The sequence below is a fragment of the Apis florea genome, unplaced genomic scaffold (assembly GCF_048593485.1).
Source record: "Apis florea isolate Af1SG1 unplaced genomic scaffold, ASM4859348v1 contig_3203_pilon, whole genome shotgun sequence".
NCBI classification, from domain to species: domain Eukaryota; kingdom Metazoa; phylum Arthropoda; class Insecta; order Hymenoptera; family Apidae; genus Apis; species Apis florea.
In genome coordinates, this window is record NW_028256723.1 from 545,653 (window position 1) to 568,538 (window position 22,886).

At 38.6% G+C, this 22,886-nt stretch overlaps 1 protein-coding gene across 4 annotated transcripts in view; it reads right to left on the minus strand.

The window, feature by feature from the left end:
* Positions 1 to 22,886, minus strand: part of LOC100863717 (protein groucho) — a 67,976-nt gene that overhangs the window by 41,814 nt on the left and 3,276 nt on the right. For 3 of the 4 annotated variants that reach the window (XR_015292942.1, XR_015292941.1, XM_086911098.1), the window contains exon 2: positions 2,134 to 2,231. The exons of the other annotated variant lie outside the window; for it this stretch is intronic. Coding sequence is in view for 1 of the 3 variants with exons in the window: in XM_086911098.1 (XP_086767224.1) it covers positions 2,134 to 2,231 (98 nt within the window). In the remaining 2 variants the exon portion in view is untranslated. The remainder of the gene's footprint in view (positions 1 to 2,133; positions 2,232 to 22,886) is intronic. 4 annotated transcript variants of the gene reach the window in all.

Consider the following 22,886-nt stretch of genomic DNA (forward strand, 5'->3'; position numbering starts at 1 on the left):
TGATCTTTCTAAGAAGAGTATGATAATCCAGATACGCGAATTTCGATATTGGTCTTTTCATTCAAAAAAATTATTCTTAACCCCCTTAGTCTTCAATTATAAATTTTAAAACTGCAACTCTCAAGCGTATATGACTTTACATAATTATCTTATCTTATACGAACGCATTTACATTCGCACCTGCTCATGTTACAGATCAAAGGGTTAAATTCGAGCAACCCATGATCTTAACGCCCATCAGGTTTGCATGATATTAATATTAACGTTGATATTAATTGTCCTCGATTATGCATACGTGTAATATACACGCGATACCTATTTATGCCGCATTCTCTACCAACTTCTCTTTCAAAAATCGTCAATCTATCTTGCAATAAATAATAAGTATAACCGAGAATATAGCGAGTCTACGCGTAAAAAAAAAAAAAAAGGAATAAAAGATATAGATAAGATAATGCGATGATTTCGTGCTTGGAAAAAAAAAAAATTAAGCCTAATAGTTCTTTGCACAGGTGGATCTATGAATTCTATACAATTTTCAATACGCGTACCCTCGATTACATCGATAGAAGAAAGAACGATAATGTTTAATGCCTATTGCAATTTTTCTTAGATTGAAAAATAACGTTAACCGATACTTTCGTTCGTTGGGAAAAAAGTTTCGAACAATCGAAAAAATGTATCCGCTGTTCTATTTCTATTTTATCCAAACTCAACTTTCGAACCTCTCTACACCTCTCATTCATCTTTGATTACAGAATCACTCTACCGTTGGTTATATACGCCATCCACGCTAAACGGATCGTGCACATCATACGTTCTCGCGTGCGCGAAATGTACGAGACGATGTACGTTTGAAATATCGTTCGTGTACGAGCGACTTATCATCTCTTTTTCTTATAACCCGCATCATCGACTGGCCGAACAATGCCAACTTCAAAGTGAATATAAAAAAAAAAAAAAAAAAAGAAGAAGAAGAGAGAAAGAGAAGCTCGAGAAACTTCCGGCTGGGAAGTTGCAGGCTGTACAATGAACAATGAAAGTTTCGATCCGCGAAACGTTGAAAAATGCATCAGCAGCGGGACCGACCGATGCTTCCTTAATTTCGTATTCGCTACGTGGCTACGGGTGTCATTACGTGTCTGCCAATAGCCACGTTGTCGTAAATCACTTATGGCTTTTGTGTATATCGCGTGCAAAGCCAAGGAAGCAGCTGCGCGAATTCCCAGGCTCTTTCCACGATCCACGCCGCCGGTCGGTGTGGTTGGAGCTGCTCTCGGTATGGCTACGTATGCAACTTCGAGGAACAAAGGAAGAAGAGAGAGGCTGAAAGGGCTGATGAGCAGGTGCCACTCTTCAATTTCAATCGTTTTACCGTACCGCTTAACCGTACTTTTTTCTTTTTTTCTCTCTCTCTTTTCACCCCCTTCCCCCTTCTTTTCCTTCCCTTTGCCCCCCTTTTTTTTTCTTTTTTTTTTTTGGTTATACAAGATTTAATAAACTTATTCGGGCCGGAAGACCTTTTTCGGATTAACTCTCTCTGGCCACCCGGTCTTTTTTAATATTAATTCCCCTCGGTCCGGGAAGAGAGAGAGAGAGAGAGAGAAAAAGAAGGGAGGGGAAGTTTAATAAGGTGACTTGCAAATGATATAAAGATCATCGGAGCCGAATTTCTTCGGATGATCGTTTTTTTTATATCCCAGTTAAGCTGGTTTATAATCGAAGAGAATTTTTTAATTCATCCCCCGTGTTCTTAACTCGAGTTTTAGGGTAGAAGAGATTTTGTTAATGCGATTTTTGGCTCGTAAGTTTCGAGTATTTTTTAGAGATTTTTTTTTTTATTTTTGTTAGATTCTAGATTTCTTTTCTCTCCAGATTTTCTTTTCGCGTATTTGGAATTGTGTGCGAGAATTGTATCTATGTAAAGTTACACGATACATCATATATATAGTAACTGTGCATGTAACATCCTTTGCTTGTATAAGATTTTGCACATATAGATTGTGTATAAACGCAATAATTACAATATATATGATGTAAATATAACTTTTCTTTCGTGTAACGAAGCAATGTGATAACGTGTTAAGAACAAGTGGAAATTGTGTAGCGGCGATTGTGATCTTTATTACTTACGCGTGACATTGATTCTGCAAGAAGTTAAATTCCTCTTTGATCCTGTCGCAGGATTCTCCGACTGTGAATTTAATTTGTTGGCCGGGTTGCGGCGGGCCCTGCAACAAATATATAAAGAAAAAAGGTTAACGAGAAACCAGCAATTAAATTAACGATCTTGTTATTTCTTTGCTCGATTTCTTAAGCACAGATGTTTATCCATTCAACAACGAATGCTTTTTCCCCCCCTCTCAAAAATGTTTTGCACATTCGCGGATAAATCGTTGTTCTGTCGAACGAATTTAAGAAGTACTAAATTTAATTTTATAAATACAAAACGAAATACCGTCGTTTCAAACGTCGTTCTTAACACGATACACGAGTTAAACGCGAAAAAATATCGGATTTCACTATGGCAATAAACTATGGTTTAATTCGCGAAAGCTGGGAAACACGGCGGTTAGAATATACAACTACATCGTGTATGATATTGCACGCATTATAACGCAACAGCATGTAAAACAACGAACAAACTTTGCAGTCTAAAGTTTACTTCTATTCGTGGCGAATGTTGTGCGAAAACCAAGATTGCATGTAATTACCTTTTTACACGATTCTCGTACAAATCGAAAATTAAAAACTGTAGCATCCTGCATCTGGATGCTATTCGGTTTCTTAATTCATCTTCGTTGCATCGATAGAAAAAAACGCGCGAAAAATAACAATAAAATATCACTGTAAAATCACTGTATTCATTGCACGATCTAACGACTTGCTTTCGAATTCCGTACAAACAAGTTTCAACAAACCTTCCTTCGCACAATTTTTATACACTTTCATATTATTGCAACAGATGAATTAACGTTACGAATTAAAAAAAATATAATAACTTATACATCGAAAAGTATAACTATTTTACGATTCTGTACAACTTTATCTTTATTTCTTCTAAGAAATTCGCGAGAAATAAATCAATCCCAATAATATCGCTCCCTTAAACTCGTGTCAAAACAAAAGATAAAATATACATTTTGCATTCTTGAAAAATCTCTCCGAGAGAGAACTACGTTTCCTCTCTCGAATACCCCCTCCCCCTCGTTAAATCTCATCAACGTTCATCAAGACTTCTCCGAGTTTCTTCTCCCGATAAATATCTCCCCGAGAAAAGAATTCGATACGCTTCAAATAAAACGAAAACAAAAAGAGAAAAAAGACGAGAAGAAAAGAGAGAAAAAGAGAGAGAGAGAGAGAGGAATAATAGGGATAATAAAAATGAGAAGGGAAGGCGACGGAAGCCGAGCGGTGCGCGCGACGTGAATAAGCGTCAATGCAGGCGGTGAATAATTAATTTCACACAGCTGTTCACCGTGAAGGAGCGGAATGGATGCAGGAAGTAATGCGTTAGCCGATTCGCGGCCCCGCGAAGAAAAGGGGGAGAATCAGACAGGCGTGGCGAAGAGGCGAAGGTGATGGCGCGCACCGTTGCCTCCGCGGTGAAACGGCGAGAGAGAGACGTCTAAACGCCATCGGCGATCGTGCACGCGTGGACGGCCCCCGCAGCAACGTTGTAACGCAACGGAACGCGATCTAACGAGATTCCATCCACCGTGGCAGGTAGATCGCGATTCCAAAACGATTCAAGCTCGGGGAAATTCGCTCGAGCGTGCGCTCGAAAGACCGACCGATTACGAAACGACCACCTTCCCTTTCGTATTTATACCGTGTGTCTTCCAAGACTTTACTCAACGCCGTACAGAGATACGAAATACGTATATTTATCGTAACAAAAGTTGGGATTGATTTGATTCGATCGATCGAGTTTTATTTGAATTGATCGCTACCTCTTTTGCACGCGTATTTATACCGTGTGTCTTCCAAGAGTCTACTCAACGCCGTACAGAGAAATGAAATCGTAACAAAAGTTGGGATTGGTTTGACCGATTCGATCGATCGAGTTTTATTTGAATCGATCACCACCCCTTTCGCACGCGTATGTCTTCCAAGAATCCACTCAACGTCATACAGAGATATAAAATATTCACGTATATGTATATTTATTGTAACGAAAGTTTGGAGGGATTGGTTCGACCGATTCGATCGATCGAGTTTTATTTGAATCGATCACCGTCTTCGACGAGTCTACTGAACGCTGTACAGAGAAATAAAATACGTATATTTATCGTAACGAAAGTTTGGAGAGATTGGTTCGACCGTACAGAGAAATGAATACACGTGTATGTATATTTATTGTAACGAGAATTTGGAAGGTTCGACCGATTCGATCGATCGAGTTTTATTTGAATCGATCACCGTCTTTGACGAGTCTACTGAACGCTGTACAAAGAGTTTGGAAGGATTGGTTCGATCGAATCGAGACGAATTTGAAGATCGTTTTAACCGCAATTAAGATGGATTATGGATCGCAACGATGGTTTTTAAAAATGGCGCACGGTGAAAAGTATGGGGGAAGTTTTGGAACGGAGATATGGTTGACACGGGTGTCGGGGACGTTATTGAGGATACCAAAGAGATATGTTTGGGACAATATGAAAGGAGAAATGTGTTTTGTACGAATGGAATATGTAAAGTTGGCCGGTCGATCGATCGAAGTTGGATAGATTCGTACCTGTTTCATGCATCGATGGAGACGATGCAAATCATAGGTTTTAAGTTTCGTGCCGATCTTAGTGTATGCGTAGTGTATGTTCTTTTTAAATGTTATTATAAAATTCACGATGAAACTTGTTTCTCTATAGGTACTTGTACGGAAGATTAATGTAAAACGATCGTGTAATTTTATTGGCACAACTTTAAAATTTAGTTAAAGAATTATTTATTCCGTTCAAATTTTGCTAACTGGTCGATTTTAACAATTATTATCAATTAATTAATTCGTTATCAATTAATATAACGTATAAAAATCGAAGGAAACAATTATATAAAACAAAAATATCTCCAAAATTGTTTCTTGATCTAAATAGACGATGATAAAAAAAAAAATCATCCTACTATTGCATACATTTCTTAACACAATTTTGCTTCGGCGAAAATTCTTTTCTTCCGTGAAATCACGAAGAAACAAAACAAAAGAAAAAGAAATCAAAAAAAAAAAAACACCAAGAGATAAAACTAAAATCTTTACTCGCTAAATCTCTAAAATCGAAATTCAAGCGCGAAAACGTTTACGTTTCCTCCCCAGGACACCCCGTGTAACGGAGGAGAGTCTTATTCGTTACATCGGTTTGCATGCGCACACGATTACACGGGCGCACAGTCAACACGATCTCGACTGACTGCAGCGGCTCTCGTAGAGAGAGAGCAAGTGTTAATTACATGTTTGCGGTGTCCACGAGGATTACACGCTACAACCGAAACTATGAACTTGCGAGTACCGCGCACACGTGTACGTGTGCGTGCAAGTGCACGTGGGCGCCCATCCGAGTGCACGTGTGGGGGCCAAGAGTGAGGGCGTCCTGTTAACTACATTCGCAGCGCCCTGCCTACGCAAGCGTCGTCCTTCGACCGACCTGTAGATCGTGTCGGATACGCTCCCCTACAACCAGAATCACGTTAACCGGCCAGTGTCTCTGTTCAACTCGTGAAAATCGATCGACGCGCCGTGTTGGAAAGGACAATTTTCGCCAATGGATGTGCACACGCATTCGGAATCATAATCAGCGGATTATACGTAGAAATATTTGAAGAAGTTTATATTTAAAAATTTTCTAACATGTAAAAAAAGAGAAAAATTCGGAAAATCGGTTTCGCGAATATGTTTATTGGGGGGAAAAAAGAAGAAGAATTTATGAAGATACGTTTTTAATACCACGTTGATTTAGCATCTAGGAAATAACATACGACGTTTAAAATAGTGCGAGGTTATACATAAAGTCGATTCTCAATCCTTCAATGAAAGTGTATATCGTCGATAGATAAATCTTCGAATATCTAATTGAAAAATAAAAATAGATGTTTAAAGGATTTCAATGAACGATAAAAAAAAAAACAAGAATAATCCTTTCTAATATAAATTTTTCTTGCGTCGTTAATGTAGCAAATAACCGATCTATACTCGGCAAGTAATTACTTGCTTACTTCGTATCTCACTTCGCTTCGCTAGTCGATCGACTAACATATCCAGAGAGAGAGAGAGAGAGAGAGAGAGAGAGAAAATCACATATTACAATGACCAGAATGAATTATGAATACATTCCCTGATCAAAGCGAGCACGTTAAAGAAAACATCCTGAAATAATTTCAATTCACCCGTAACAAAGATAACAACCCATTATCCGACGTTCAAGAAAATACCTCCATGTTACCTCCACCTTTCGTTTCCATCGGTTAACGTGCGTAACAAACGCGAATCAGATTACCGCGAGAGCGGTCGCCGCTCCCCCTTTGAAAAGCAAAACGCGAAACGAACTCTCCTTAATCGCATCAATTATTCCACGTATACAGAGCCTTGCTACGATTCATCAATCTTTGCGGAACGTTCCAGTCTTGAATCGAGCGATCTCCGTTCGCATTTGCCTGATAATTTGCGAAACCCCCCCACCCGGTCGATTACTTCTCCCTCGAAGAGAAAGAGAAGAGAAACAAAAAAGGTTGCTGATTAATCAGCGTCTGCATCACGGCACCGCGTAAGTTCTTCAACTGAAGCACGTATTCTCGAGATGCTCCGTGAACCGTTCAAGGAGCATCATCGATGGAACAAGAGAAGGAGGAAGAAGGCTAGCCTTACCCGAGGAGTTATCTCGGGTTAAGCTAGAGAAGTGCATCGGGGTACCTCCTGACCTCGATCACAATCGAGCCGTTGTAATCGAATGAACCGAGAGGAGCACGGCCCCTCTCTCCTTGTTCGGTTCAGCTGTCGACCAACTGAATCGATCGCGGAATCCATCGAGTCTCTCTTTGTGCTAAGTAAGATTCTTGCGGTACCTAACCTCTCCGTCCTCCGGCTCCTTTCATTCCCCCGGAAAAGAAACTCGATCGTCTACTTTCGGTGAAATATCGAATTCGAACCGTGAAATCAAGGTTGTAGAATAGGGAACGTGATAAACGAGGGGCATTCGCGGGCGAGCGTTTGAAAAGTAAATTTCTTTCTCTCTCTCTCTCTCTCTCTCTCTCTCTTGAAATCGTGAAACCGTTTATAGAAATTATGTAAAAAGGAAGCGATGAAAATTAAGAAATTAAATCTTTCTCAAATCATTGGATTTTCTTGTTAACGAAAAATATAATAATACGGGAATATATTAAAGATTGTAATAATAAATAAAAGATTGTATATTTATTTATCATTTCATAAATCTAATTTTATCGTTAACTTGACCGATAATAGAAAATGAACATTCCACAAAAGACAGGTTTGATCTGTAGAAAGTTTCAAATATCATCCACGGAACGCGAACGATATTAAATCTGCAGATATCGAACGGAAATCGTTCAAGCTATATATAAATACTTAACGCGATTCACAAGAACCCATCGTTAGAACCCATTCTGACGAAAGCTTTATTCAATTCCACGCATTTCGTTCGTTTTACTTTCGTGAATCCTTAGACCATAATTATGCCGATCGATTACAAACGATACTTAATTCCCAGAGAATTCTCTTCTTGATTTCTCTTTGTCAAATACTTACATCTTCGATACCGAGTGCATATATCTACATGCACACACGTGTACACCGTGTACACGTCTACGCAGCTTGTTGCAGCAGTTTAAACGGTTCTTAACGCAAGCGGGCACTTTGCGGCTTTTAGAGCGTTTCGGCTAATGCGCTAAAATGCACTTCGTTACGCTGTGCACCGCAATGCAAACGGGCCAGCACCGTGCATTCACTCCACACCCGCTCTAGTGGAAATAACGTATAGTTACCGACGCCGGAGATTTTCGTTATTCGGAAGCAAATTTGTCGTCGGAACGGGAATTTCCAAGGCAAGCATTGCGGTATAAGCTTATAACGCGTGAAAATTATCTCACCGCGAATGGATGGATTCACACGAGTAGAAGAAAAAGGTAACGAAAATTTTTCTTAATGGAATTCTTTCATAAATTCTTTTTTTCTTTTTAGACCAATCTATTTTATACGTTTTTAAATATGTTATAAAAGATAACATTTCGAATAACTTTTTCCGTACATATATAACTGTCAAGATAATTGCAAAAAATGGTTCAACAAATTTTCTTATTTTAACTTTATTTGTGTTATCTTTTTCGATTTTAAATTCGATTCTGAGTATTATATTAGATATGTAAAATATTTAAATTTGATTGAAAATTTTAGATTCATTTTTTTTTTTATATATATATATTCATAAGTAAAGAGAAAAGTTATATCAAATCATTCGTAAATCTATTAAAATATATTGATAAATTCACTATGAGAGATTTAATCTTAAAAGTACAATAGTTGGATCTCTAATGGGACAATTAATAATAAACAATTTTTCTACGTATGATCTCATCGAATAATGAATAATGAATAAATCGGTCTAATATACTTTTATTGTGAACGAGAAACAATCGATCAATATCAATCATGTTCAATTTTATTTTTAAAAATTCTCGATAAATTTCTCTTACATTCTTTTCATCGTCTTGTAGCAATTTAAAAAAATTTCTTCGTTAACTCATTTTTTTCTAATTCTTATATTTCAATTATATAAAATAGTGTTTATCGATAAGTGCTCGATCGATACATCGTAAATCTTACTTACCATCTACGTTCTTTCGTTCTTCGTGAAATCATCGGCGACGAAAACGTATCTCTTATACGACGAGAGTTCCCCGAGTGGCTATCGTAAAAATTTTAAAAGATGTAACTCTTTCCTATCCTATCTATGTCTGCCCGGATGAAATATATCGCGTAAAATGTGAAACATGCCGCGCAAGGACGCCACGAATCATATTTTTCCCTGGTATACTCAACTGTCAAGCGCATGAAACTTATCGCGTTAGATAAAACGCGATAAATAGTGTTTGACGCGAATAATAATGATGTCACAGCCTATTTATTTTCGCAGATTCCGATCTCGTTGAAAAGAACGGTAAATCTTTCCACGTTTTAGTCCAAACTACTTCCAATGACACACGAGAGATGATTTTATCGCGTGAAACTGCATGAAACCGAATAATCTGATCAACAGAAGAAACTTGTTTCACTACTGTCAATCTTGAGACGCGATGCAAACATGGACGATTCAACAATACTGATCGTGAGGACCTCTGACGAGATCTCAACTGAACTTTCGTCATGATTCTATATTATATGCAAACATTCACTCTCTTTTCTGTCTCAAAAATATATAATTAATTTCGTTTAACAAATGATTTAATTACACGTATTTCTATTGTAATTGTGATCTAATATTACTTTAATTCAAGTATCTTTCACGATGACACATATATTTAACAGATAAAAGTTGTGAGCATACAAAAGAAAAAGAAAGTTTTCCTATTTTACGGTATGTACACGTTATATTACGTAAATATTTCGTTTAAAAGCAACATTTTAATTTTCATTTGCTATCAAGAATATCCGATATTTATATTTATAAATGTTCAAGATATTTTCTATTAAAATATATGATATGGAAAAATATACAAAACTTGAGATCGAAATATTTAAAACTTTTCCACGATAGAAGAAATCAGTAATATACAATAGAAATAAGTCATATCTCTAACTTGATAAAAGTAAATGTTATAATAAGATTTATCTTTCTAACAATACACCTGAAAAGTATGTTTCATGAAATTTTATTTTTTTTTCCAGATAAATATATCTTGGTAGTTAAGGAACGGATATTTTTCCAGATAATAAATAATATCTTTATAAATCATATAAAACAATGTTAAAAGAAACATTGATAAAATTAATCTACAAAATCTGAATAAAGTATAGTTAAGTAAATACATAAATTACTATATTTTCAGTTGTCTTAACATTTTTTAAACGTAAAATAAATAAATAAACTCAAAAATTCATTTTCGAAGAAGAACAATTTAAAACTTACATATTTGTAGACGTATCATCAAACCTGTCACGTTCGACTTTCTCATCCGCCATATTTTCTCCCCATGATAGAACAAGAGACATAACCTGTCCCAGTTACTCATCACTTCACACAACGCAATCCAATCTAAAATAACATCTTTTAACACAATACACTTCACGCACATTACGACATACGTTAATCATTTCTCCGTTGTACTTCGAAATTAGCCATCAAGATACGAGAAAACCGCAGGTCTCAACGCTCGATACACCGAGCAATCGCAGAAGAATTCAATCTCTTGTCTACCAGCGACATGCAAAGACCAAAAGAGCACAAATCGAGACTTTTCCTTTCTCGCTTCGAAATCCTGTAATCCTGGTCGTGGAATCTCCGGTATTCTCAGCTTCATCCTCTTCCTATCTCTCGTTCCCTCTCTTCCTCTTTCCTTCGTCGTAGTATCATTAAAATCGCTCGAGCTTACTACGTACAAAGTACACGATGGTGTCGCCCTCTCGACGTGAGGGTTTGCGGTCAGAGGTTACGCCGATAGAGACTACGGTAGTTGCTAAATTCTCGAGATGGCGAAGCCACGAGAGAGAGAGAGAGAGAGAGAGAGAAGCAAGAGGGAAATATTCGGCGAGAGTAGCAAAAGATGGACAGAGAAAGAGGATCGTGTGGGTGGGATAGAGTACGGTTGAAATTGTGGAGAAAGAGGGGCAAAGGTGGCCACGGATGAGGGAAGTTGCGGTTACCGTGGTCGCCGCGGTTGCGGCTTAGGCAAATTGAGATAGTTCGCAAACCACCGACCAGCTGACCTAACCGTCACGCCAGGATGCTGGCGGGCCCGCGACTCCTGGGAGAATTTCGCAGTTCAAAAGGAAGCGGTGAATGCGAGAAGCTCGTTCCGATGGCGAGCTGCCTGCGATCCATTGAATAGAAAAAAACTTACCGACGGATTGCGTAAAATCGGTCATTTGCAGAAACATTTCTCCGAAACGAATCGACCGGCTAGGCTTGCTCACGTCACCAGGTCGTCGATAGGAAAAAAAACATTTCGATAAAAAGTGTTCGAGGAATCGGTTCTTGTGCTATTATTGCAAATATTTCTTCGTAACGAAGAATAGCTTGGAAATATAGGTACGGTAATTGTTTTTGATTGTTGGTTTGAGATGCAGAAAATGACGTTAAATGTAATTTGATTATTTTATAGATTGCAACATCGAAATAAAACTAAAATATTAATTACGATTTATAAGCGTAAAAAGAGTCGATTGTTTTTACACTTTTTTATAAAAACAGATAGAAATCATAAGTTTTAACTTGAGATTCAATATAAACTTAACGTTATCGATAAACCATGTTCAACATTATCGGTACGTATTAAATTTACCGAGTTATCGAAAATATCACTGTGATATCAAAGCATCGAAAATCATATCCGGAAAACATTTTATCCAGTGATCGATATTGCGATAAAAATTGTTCTACAAACACCACAAATCGATCTTGATCGCTTAACGCTTATCTCGAGTACGTCCTTTGGATTACTGTATCGATAAGAGAAGAACAATTTTTAACCATACACTTTGAAGAAATAGGTAATATAAATTATGATTACACGATTTAGTGTTTCACAATCACTCCAATAACTTTAAGACTAAAAAAAGTATAAAAAAAATATTAAACAACATTTGTAATAAACAAAATTTATTCACGTAAATGTATTTAATGCCACTGTCTATATCTTAAGAACCATGAAAATGCAATTATTGATATAATTGATATTAACGAATCTGATTAAAAATCTTTTTATATAAATGTAATACTTTGCAAATATCGTTCTATTAATCAAAATCACTAAATTTAATTCATTTCACGCGATACGAACGTAACAAAATTCTAAATCACACGATACACTCCTAACCTAACTAAACATGTATACAATTTTAACGATGTTCTAATTTATTTTCCCAAAATCGAACCCATGTACTAATCATATTTCAAACTTTGTTCCGGTTTATATCAATATCAAATAAAAACGAAGACATGAAACAATCAATATTGAATATAATCTTTATCTTTGAAAATTGAAGATGATTCGGCGATGAAACGTGACAAACCACCAGTCGTACCAACTTATGTGGTAGAGGTTCGATCGATTCATAATGAAACGCGCGCTTCCCATTTGAAACCGACGTACCATCAGCATGGTGCAACATTACACACGTTCACGGCAAAGTGAGAATTCGAACTGGCGAGCGTGAAACAGAGAGAGCCGCAATTACAAACGGGACCTGTCGGTATCGCAGCATCGATCAAAACGGTTGAGCACCACTGGCAGTAGGTAAACAGTACTGTATTGTATTTGTGTGCTTAGCCCGGCAAATATTAGCCACCATATCGCTTATGGTGCTTGTTGAGCGAGGGTGATGGTCGATAGTTTCCGTGGTGGGAGCGGTGAAGAGGCTTCGTTCGTGAGCGTTCCGTGAACGGGTGCGCGCGTGTATATACGCGACGCGGCTCACAGGCTTAGCTCTCGTACATAAGCACGCAATACGCATGTCGCCCAGCCTGCTGGCGCGGTGTGTGATTCGTGGCTGAGTGTGTTTGTCCATCCGTCCATATAGGGCTGTTTGTTCTTGCTCTCCTTGTTTGAAGAACGTCGGGATCCCGGTCTGTGCAAACTCCTCATTATTGCGAACAATGTACACAGGGCATAGCGCGTGCGTGCGTGCGTTTCCGCGCTCTCGCGTATGCCAACGTATGCGCGCGCATACAGTCCATGTGACTAGATTGTCTTACCGATTGCGTTCCCATATATATATATATATATATATATAATATATACATATATAATACGTAAGTATATATATCTATCTCTATATATAAACGTGTATCATATAGGTATATACGTATATATTTACGCGAGCATGTAATATTACACGTGTACAAGCAACGCAAATCGGTGTATATATATATATACATATATATACATATATATACATCGAGGCGCAATCGAATTTTTTTCGCGACCCGCTGAAAACGTTTCTCCATCCCCTCGTACTGCTGATTGCACACAGAGGCTCGAGTGTTCTCGTTGGCTTCGATTGCGCTCGTTTAGCCCAGCGAGAGCATAAAACCGCGAATCAACGCGCACCAGAGTAGTACGAGAATTGCATTAAGAAAAAGGATTCGACGACGCGTGAAACGCGATCATCGATTCGCGTCGATTTTTTTAAACGCATATATACGTTCCTCCCCTCTCTTTCTCTATGCTGCACACATAGAATAGAAGCGGACAAGCAGATGAAAAACGATGGTAAATATATATAGCATATAATGACGGCGTATGACGATCGCGTATAGCAGCGTATTCGCGATTAAGCCTTTTTAAAAGTTCGAACACGTATCGTCGCGGAACGTTTAGAAAGGCCTCGCTTTGCAAGTACTCCCGCCGGTCCTCGGTGTTAAATGCCAGCCACGATTTTAATTTGTAATCAGGACTCGAAGTTCGAAATAAGTAATCTATACGCGTCGAAGAGAGCCGAGGCCGTCTTGTAACATACCCGCGGCTGTCTTTCCGGTCTGGCTAAGTCCAAGAGTGCGCAGGGGCCGAGCATGAAACTCGTATGAAGGCATTTTAATGATGACGAGGGACCAAGTACCATTTCCCGAATTCGGCCATTAACGCGGAAATTGACGGCAGTTTTAGGGCGGACCGTCCCAAATTGCCCGGAGCCCTTCAATTTCGTAGTCGATTCCGTCCCCTCGCAATAATCCACACCGGCTGGTGCAGGAAATTCGACGGGGGGAAAGCAGCTATTCACGGCGCAAAGCACCCTGTTGTTCTCACCTACTCACCGGCTTGCTTAAAACTTCCAGTTTCTTCCTTAATTATACCACGAACAGGGCCCGGGTCTCGATTTCTGATTCGATAGATCACGACGGAGGGAATTTATTTTTACACGCAATGCAGTTATAGTTGTGTGTATATTTTCTTTTTCTTTTTTTGGTTGACAAAAATATAGGTTATGTCCCATAGAGGGGATAATAATAATCGGTATGCTGATTATGATTACGCTTTACATACGACTCCAATTCACGACGAATATTTTTTTATTCATATAATTTACAGTTCATAAATTATGGGCATCAATAATACGGACAAATTATAGTTTAGTATAAATTATATTTTAAGATTAGAATAATCTTGTTGATGAGATTACGTGTAAAAGTAATATAAAAAAAATTGTTTCTCGAAATTTTTTGTTTCGTTTAATTTTCCTTAGTTCTATTATTCTTATTCGGATTGAAATAAGAGTGAAAAGCGATTTTTGAAATAAAAAAAAATTCGAAATACAAGTTTTCGAAAATGAAAAAATCCAAGTTTGAAAAATCAATGAATTATATATCTTTGTTTCTACGCGTGTTAGAGTTTAAAATAAACGCACAAACATCGCGAACGGGCGCACGTGGGATACGCAAATGATAAATGAGAAGATGAATGTGAACAGCGATAATTGTGGAGCGATTATACACAGTTAGCCACAAAATGTAAAAACGGTTGCATGACAAGGCATGAAAGCGAAACAACATTGTTCCGAGATGAGAAATTATCGACAACAGAATCTTTGACATATATATTGCAAATAACATAATAGACAACTTGCAAATGTATCTTATCTAGTTTATTTATTTATTTTTTCTTCGATACGAAACGCGAATGTGAATAAATTTCTCTTGAAATATTTTTATCTCAATTTTTCGAGCATTTCATTTCGTTTGAAAAATTAAAAGTAAAAAAAAAAAAAAAAAAAATATTGATAAAAAGATATCATTTCATTGAGTAAGTAAGTTTCACAATATGCACGTTTGTTGCCACTTTACAACGATAATAACGAAATAATTCATATTTCTCTCGAGAATTTATTCAACGCGCATTAACAAATTCATGGAGTTAAAAATTTATCTCAAGAGATTATTTCGACGAATTAACGGCAATTCTTGTTTCGCCAAGGAAAATTTTGAAGAAAAACGTATCACGCGGTTCAAACGTGCATCCATATAAACTCCAATTAAATATCTATATCATATACTCGAGCAATTAAATCGAGCGTGCGTGAGAACGATACGATACGTATAAATTAAAACAAAGACATCGTATCTTAAAATAAGATAAACTATGTAAACGCATTAGCCTATTAAACGTACACGTATATTTGTCAGATAATCATTGATATCAGCTCAATAAAAAAAAAAAAGTATATATAAACACACACCTACTTCTATCTTTTATCTCTCTGAAAAAAAAAAACGGACACTTACACTTGTACATAAATTTTCGACGAATTTCTCAATTATCGTCTTATGTAATCCTCCAAAATTATAAATACTTAAAAAAAATCGATGCTCTGAAAGAAGATCTGCTATAAAGGAGTTTCTTAAAATAGGAAATCGCACGTATGCGTTTCGAATGAAACGGAGATAAGATAATTAAAGAAATTATCAGCGACACCCAATTTCGAGGCGAGCGTTCATTAGCCGGCAACTGACAATTAATTCGACCGAGGTTCGTTCGTTTAAAACGAACTGTCCTCGACAAATATTTGATACAATATTTGAAACAATGGCCAAGATTTTTTTCTTTTTCTTTTCCCCTCTCCCCTTCTTTCGTCGTTTGTTGGCCGCTGTTTTGCGACCTAGCAAAGGAAGAAGTGTCGGGCGCATAATATCGGCAATTTCTAACTAAACGGCCGCTTCCATGGAGCGTGGAAGAGGACTCACGGTCTATGAACAATGAGGCGATCTTAAGGACTCTAGTCGGAGGAGGCTTTGTTCGACATGTTCGACCAAGGACTCCGGTGACAATGGTCCTCCTTGATTCCAACGTTTCGCTGCCCCTTACAAATTAGTCCGTATTATCGCGCCAACAATGCGGTTTCTTCTCCGTTTTCTGGCACGGCAGAGACTGTGGTGGACCGGACGACACGTTTGAAAGCGTACCAAAACATTTTCGATCGAACGGATGAATGGAAGAAAATAAAGAACGGGGGTATTACGACTGTAAACATTTTTCCATCAAAATTGACAGGGAAAAAATAGAGATTTGGCACTCGTCATCGAAATAAAATCGTTGCTAAATTAATACGGAGAGGACGTGAATAGTAAATGGAGACTATAATCAAATCGTATACGATAAACTCGAAATGATAATTTGAAGAGAAGCGTTTTGTTTAAGACTCGTGGAAATAAGGATTATTTAAACTCTTGGAACTTTTTTTTTTTTTTTAATAGATATACATACATATATATTTTACAATTTAATCTAGAGATTTAAAGTGCGATTGTAGTTTGGTCTAAACTTTATTACGATAAATCTATCATTTATCGTATGTAATATTAACTATAATTCTTCTATCGGTACGACTCCATATTTTCTTTAATCTCATTTCTTTTCGTATAATGAAAATTTCACTTCTCTCTATCATGACCCGTCATCTATCGACGACGCCTCATCAACACCGAACGCATGAAAAATTATATTCACAGTTTAGACATAACGTGTGACGTGGATATACACGATTGCACAACCATTTTTTCCCAACCCGTGAAAACATCGGTCCGAGAACGATTTCTTGGACGAGTCAACCGGGTCGAGGGGTCGCCGAGGGGAATTGATTAAATCGTCGCCTTAATCGCGGCAACCTCAGTGAACGTGCACCGCAATAAACTAATGACTGACCCTAAGATTGCGCGCCACGGCGTAATTTACCGTGACTCGGTTACGTTATTTTCCGATTCACGCTCTTAATATACCGATTTGTGAAGCTTCACGATTGCGTCGAATGGCTGTTCCAACGATACGATTAATTGGCGCAAAAAAAAAAAAAAAAAAATTGCACATCTGTCTCGCTTTTCAACAGGGCTGTTATTGAACGGGGACACGCGTATCGTCTATGTACACTATGTATATGCACGCGTATATCCTTCCAGGAGAGAAAAAGAACCTTCAAGATTACATAGATACATTCTGTTCTTTATATATATTTATGTTTGAAAAAAAAAAAAAGGAAAAAATTTTGAAAGGGAGGAATGGAATTTTAAAATCTAACGATTATTCAAATTTGAAGAATTTTCAAAAGATAACGCGTGGAGAGAAAGTATAAACAACGACACGACAATCCTTATCTTCTTTCTTTGAAAAACTTTCAGACAACAAAACGAAACAATAATAGTTGGTTGCAACCAGGCCGGAATATCCCCTTAATCGATTAAATTCGTATCGTACGTAAATGGAGAGATAAAACGTTGCGCCTTTTTATCGGGAATTGGTATGATAATGCAACCCATTCTACGGGATAACGCAGCCTGTTTGTATATTTTGCAACAATTACAGCCAAGGGATTTGTACGCTGCCCGATTTCTCGGTGGACCTGTCTACGTGAACGTGGACACCGCAACCACCGATTAACAATGAATTTTTGAATCGTGGGCCGGTTAGCCCGTCGCATTACGCTTGGCGCGAATAAATTTAATTAAACTCACTAACGAATTTAATTAGAGGGAAAGAACGCGCGATATAAATTGAAGCAAACATTTATCATAACGATGAATCATTTTTCTTTTCTTTCTTTTCCTCCTATGACGACTCATCGCGATCAAAGATCAATGTTTCTTTTCTAACGAAGCACAACGGATATAATATCTAAATCATTTAATCCTTGAGATTTCCTAAATTCCGAAAATCTAGAAAATATTTATAATTCTCTCATACATTTTTTTTTTTTTTTTTTCGAACTAAACCATCAAAGATATAATTTCGTTAGATATTTTTTAAAAACGATTTAACCAATTCAGAAATTTTTTGCAGAAATATCCAATTGGAAGAAGATTCAAATTCGATCATTGATTATTTCTTCCGTCCTTATGGAATAATAATTAACATTCATTTATCCGATAATATTAACGTTTATTCTATCGCGGCGAATAAATATTATTTTTTTTTTTTTACCGGAGACTCACCGCATAATATTTTAAAAAAATATTGCGGATCGATAGGTTGAAGTCATAAAGGAGGAGAAGAAAAAAAAGAAAGAGAGAGAGAAAAACCCTCGATATTTTATTCAAGTTTATTTACATTTAAAGATCGTAAGAAAGGGTGACGTCATACATGCGTGCATAAATGCATACCAAGAAGCGACGCGATAATTCGTAATCGATACTTTCCTCCTCTCCGTCCGCGAAAAAACTTACGAAAAGTGGGGCCCACTCGAGATATTCGCGGATATGATAAAACGTAAACGACGACCGAGGTTCTCGACACGCGAGGGGGAGGGAGATCTCGAAACAGGCGTGCGACAAGTTATTTGCAGAGGAACGAATTCGTGTCGAGATATCGCGTCGTGATAAACGCGCAATTGCTCGACTTTCCCCCCTCCCCGTCCAATTTTCCAAGTCACACGATTCGAGACGCGCCTTTTCAAATCCCTCCCTCCTCCCCCTTTAAGATATTTCTGTGGCCGAGTTTCACCGGAGGATCCGCGTCATTTCTCTGGAAATTTTGAGACCAAATCCGTATATCGCGTATATACGATTTTCGTGTGTATATTCCTTCGCGTTTACGACGCATCGCGCTCCGATAAAGACATTTCCGGCCCGGATTTGATTTATTCGGGACAATATCGGGCGAGAACGGCGCACAGATTCTCGTGATATTTCAACCGAAATCATCTCTCTCTCTCTCTCTCTGTCTTTTATGTGGAAACCATGAGTTACGTGAGCGATTGTAAGTTGAAAAATGGGAAGAGGTTTAGCTTTTCGAACGTTTGACGGAATTTTCGAAAGAGAAATTGGTTTGCAGTGATGATTTTTCCCCCCCTTTCTTCGAATTGAAATTGTACGCGATCGGTTGTGATTCGTATCAACGAAAGCTTTTAAGGGTGTTATTCTTGATTCGTTATTCGTAATTTGTTATCTGCAATATCAAATAAGATATGACGGTTATATGACAAAGTGACACAGAGATATATCTTCAAAAATTTAGCGTCTAATATTTGGCTAAGTGTCAAGGACGAAAGATTTATCTTGTTTAACGTAATAATATTTATACTAATTATTTGCCTTACGGGGTAATTAAAGAATTTCTTGCTAAATAGATAAAATTTGTTTGTACAGGGATTACCCAATTGTTCCGTGCAACATTACATTCATTATTTATTTACATTTCGATCGATTCAATTTTAACTTTAACCCGTTGAAATTGTTTCGTGAAAATCATCTGATTCAATTCTTTATCAATCACGAACGTATAGATACGAACGAAAACATGCCTGATCCCCTTGCGCGAATCAACTTCCACAAAAATTGATATAACGATGACGTATATAATCTCGCCAATTATAGAATATTAATATTTTTTTTCTTCGAAGCAACGCACATTTTTCTTTCTTCTCTCCGAAAAAGAAGTCGTTACAAATGGACTCGTTGTTCTCCCGATTCAATTTCACAGGAATCGAACGTCGGGACGAGAAAAAATAAGAGAAACGTTCCGTGGGTTTCGTCCGGTCGCCGATCGGCCGACCGCAAACGTTTCTCGGCCGTCGCCGCGGCTCGAAATTCTCGAGTGGCAAGGGTTCAAGTATTAGTCGTCCCGGAAACACTGGGAGGGGGGAGAGGATCCTAACGATCGATCCCCGTCTAGAAGTTTAAAGTATCGTCTGGAGAACGGAACGGCGGCGCGGAGAGAGGGGAGGAGGAGGAGGAGGAGGAGGGGAGGTATGCTCGGCTGTTAAAACTTTCCGCCTGGAGTTTCGTAATGATCGGCGAGCCAGTTTGTCCGGAAATAATATTTGTACAGCTTGTACGTAAACAACCCTGGCGGCCCTCCAGAGTGCCAATAACACCGCCTGTGTCAACTCGGTCAAGTACCAGGCCGCTCAAATGAGTCACGATGCGAGTGCCAGAAGAAAGGTGTAACTCTTCGGCTTGGAGAAAGAGTCGGTGTCCAAAGAGCAGGCCAACGGTATAATACGGTATCTCCCTACCTCTCAACCGCCCCCTTTCCCTATCTTCACAGCCTTTGCTTTCACGACCGCGATAAACTTGCTACGTTGACTGACGACGCGAGATTCCGTTCGGTCGTTTACGTTCCATGCAAATTAGTAATTCACGAAAGGCTTTTAGCGCCTTCGCGAGCCCGCCGAGCTTGTTTGAATTAAACGTCGCGTTTAAGCACCGGGATGGAGAGGATTCAACCCCCCTCTGTCGAAGGAAATCCTCGAAATCTGTGACGATAACGCACCTTGAAAATTGATGATATATTCACGCGAATTTTGGATAATTCGTTGGTGAATAGAGAAAGAGGGGGCGGCGTGTAAATGAATAATTTTAAGAAATTTTTCAATATTTCAACCGGTAGATTTTATTATTGTTTTATAGCGTGTAGCAGGTGAGAAATCGAGAATTCGATCGGGAAATCGTTAATTCGTCAAATTATTCGGCAATGCAACAGCACATTCATACGCGGTGTATGAATGATAGTTCGTACGAATCGTGCTAATAAGTTACGTTTACACGCTTCGTTCTAAACCGAAGATAAATATTTACGCGTGTTTACATAAATTCCCGAAAAGACGTTAGCACGTCTATGACGATTCTCTCGAACCGTATCTTTATGTAGCATCATCAAAGGGAAACGGCATTTATATCCTAATTTCGTTAACACTTTGCCGCTAACTATCGGAAACATTTGTTATAACGATTACAATCGCTCGAATCGTACGTCAATCGTACACTCGGATCCATTATCGAACATTCAATCCCCGTTGATTTAAAAACAAATTGAATTATTATTGTCTTATACACCCCGGGAAACTCGGGGGAATCGTCGTAATCAATTTACGAAAACAAATCATCCCGTCCAATTTTCTTCTTCGAAAACGTTCGAAAACGGGGGGAGGGAGGCCCCCTTTAAATTATCCACCATCGTTTTCACCGTCCTGTGAAATATAACGCGACGATAAATTATCGCGAAAGGATTCTCGCAGGCAAAAATCGACACCGACTTCTCTCCCCCCCCCCCTCCCTTTAAAAAGAACGACAACGTGATATCGCACGTCGGATCCCCGCACACGTCGGGGGAATGAAGGTGGCGAGCCATCCGCTCGTCCCGAGATTTATAATGCGCGCCAATTACACGTAACACGCTTCGCTCATTCCGCGGTGTAATTCATCCCGTGTAATTACCAATGCATATTGCGGTCTCTGCGGAAGCTCGCAACCGTGCGAACCGCGAATTTCGTGCAATCGCAACTTCGAATCCCTTCATTCCCCTCCCCACCCGTATCTCCACCACCACCGCTCGTCTCGATTTCAATTTCGCCCTGATCCCGCGCTGAACATATATCCCCCTCCACCCGCCCTCTTCGCGCCTCATCCCTTCCCCTTTCCGCACTTACATATCGCGCTTTTTCCCCCTCTTTTCTTTTTTTTCTCCCCTCCCCCCCCTTTTCCCTTTTCTTTTTCCCTCCCCGTCTTCCCCGCCAGACGACAATTACGCGACGCGACCAATTGTTCTCACGTTATATCGCCGTATATAATAATTATAAGAAGCGTGGAAAGCTTTCCACGATTCCATTATCGCGGGGGATTTAATTTGATCGACCGTTTTTAAAACGTATCCGGCGTATTTCGACCCGGAACACGCCGATCGGAGTCTTGTTAATTTTTCCTTCTCTTCTTTTTTATCGATCGATAAAGCGCGGATGGGTTTTTTTCACGCGGCGGAGATCGGTAGACGGAACGATTTTCGAACTTTGTTAAATTAATATCGATGCGAGATTACGAGGCAATTTGAGTGGACGTGGAAGAGTGGGAAAAAAAGTACGGAATGGTGGTCTCTTCGTTTCGTTAAGATGAGGGTAGAACGAAGCCCGGATATTGGGTGTGTAATATACACTTTAGAATTTTGAAATGAATTTTGATGGATCGGGAAAATCATTATTGATATAAAGTTTTCAATTTCAACTCGATATCCGATGTTACAGAGATATTAAAGAATAAATGTGTCGGATAGATGAAATATTGTGCTACTTCTGAATTAACCTAAATTGAAAATTCAGTTTATTTAAATATTTTAAATTCTGGAAGAATTGTAAATAGCAAAAAATTGATCCAACGCAGGATCTTGAATTTCAACTCGAATTTCATCTTCGAACGTTGCAACCTTTACGTTTCGAATCAATTATTCGATTATTTCTTCATTCGAAAAGATGAATTTTGCGAGACGAATCACCGACGAATTTGCCGAAAAGAAAAAAAGAAAAAAATATATTTCTCGAAACTGTGAATGATCGATAAAAGTAGAAGGAACACCGTTAACGAGCCGGTCAAACAATCGAAGCCGACAATGGTAGGCAAACATACCCGTGTCGATGCCGATCGCGACTCAGGTAACCATTTTTTTCTCTCTCTCTTTCCTCCTCCTCCTCCTCCTCCTCCTCCTCCTCTCCATTCCCCACCCTCTTTTCTTCTCTTTCAAGATGTGCACCTGTGTTTACATTGCAGACACTTGTCAACAATCAACTCGTCCTCTTTGTAAATTATAACCACGCCGCGTTGCGAGGGGAACGGAGGTAAAATTTTACGATCCTACGATGTTAATAGGATTACCGGATTAAAATGTGAAATGCTACGACACGGTCGATCGAGGCGAAACGGACAATGCAACGTCTTCGAGATACGCAATGACCGCGCGTCCTCCAGGCAACATCT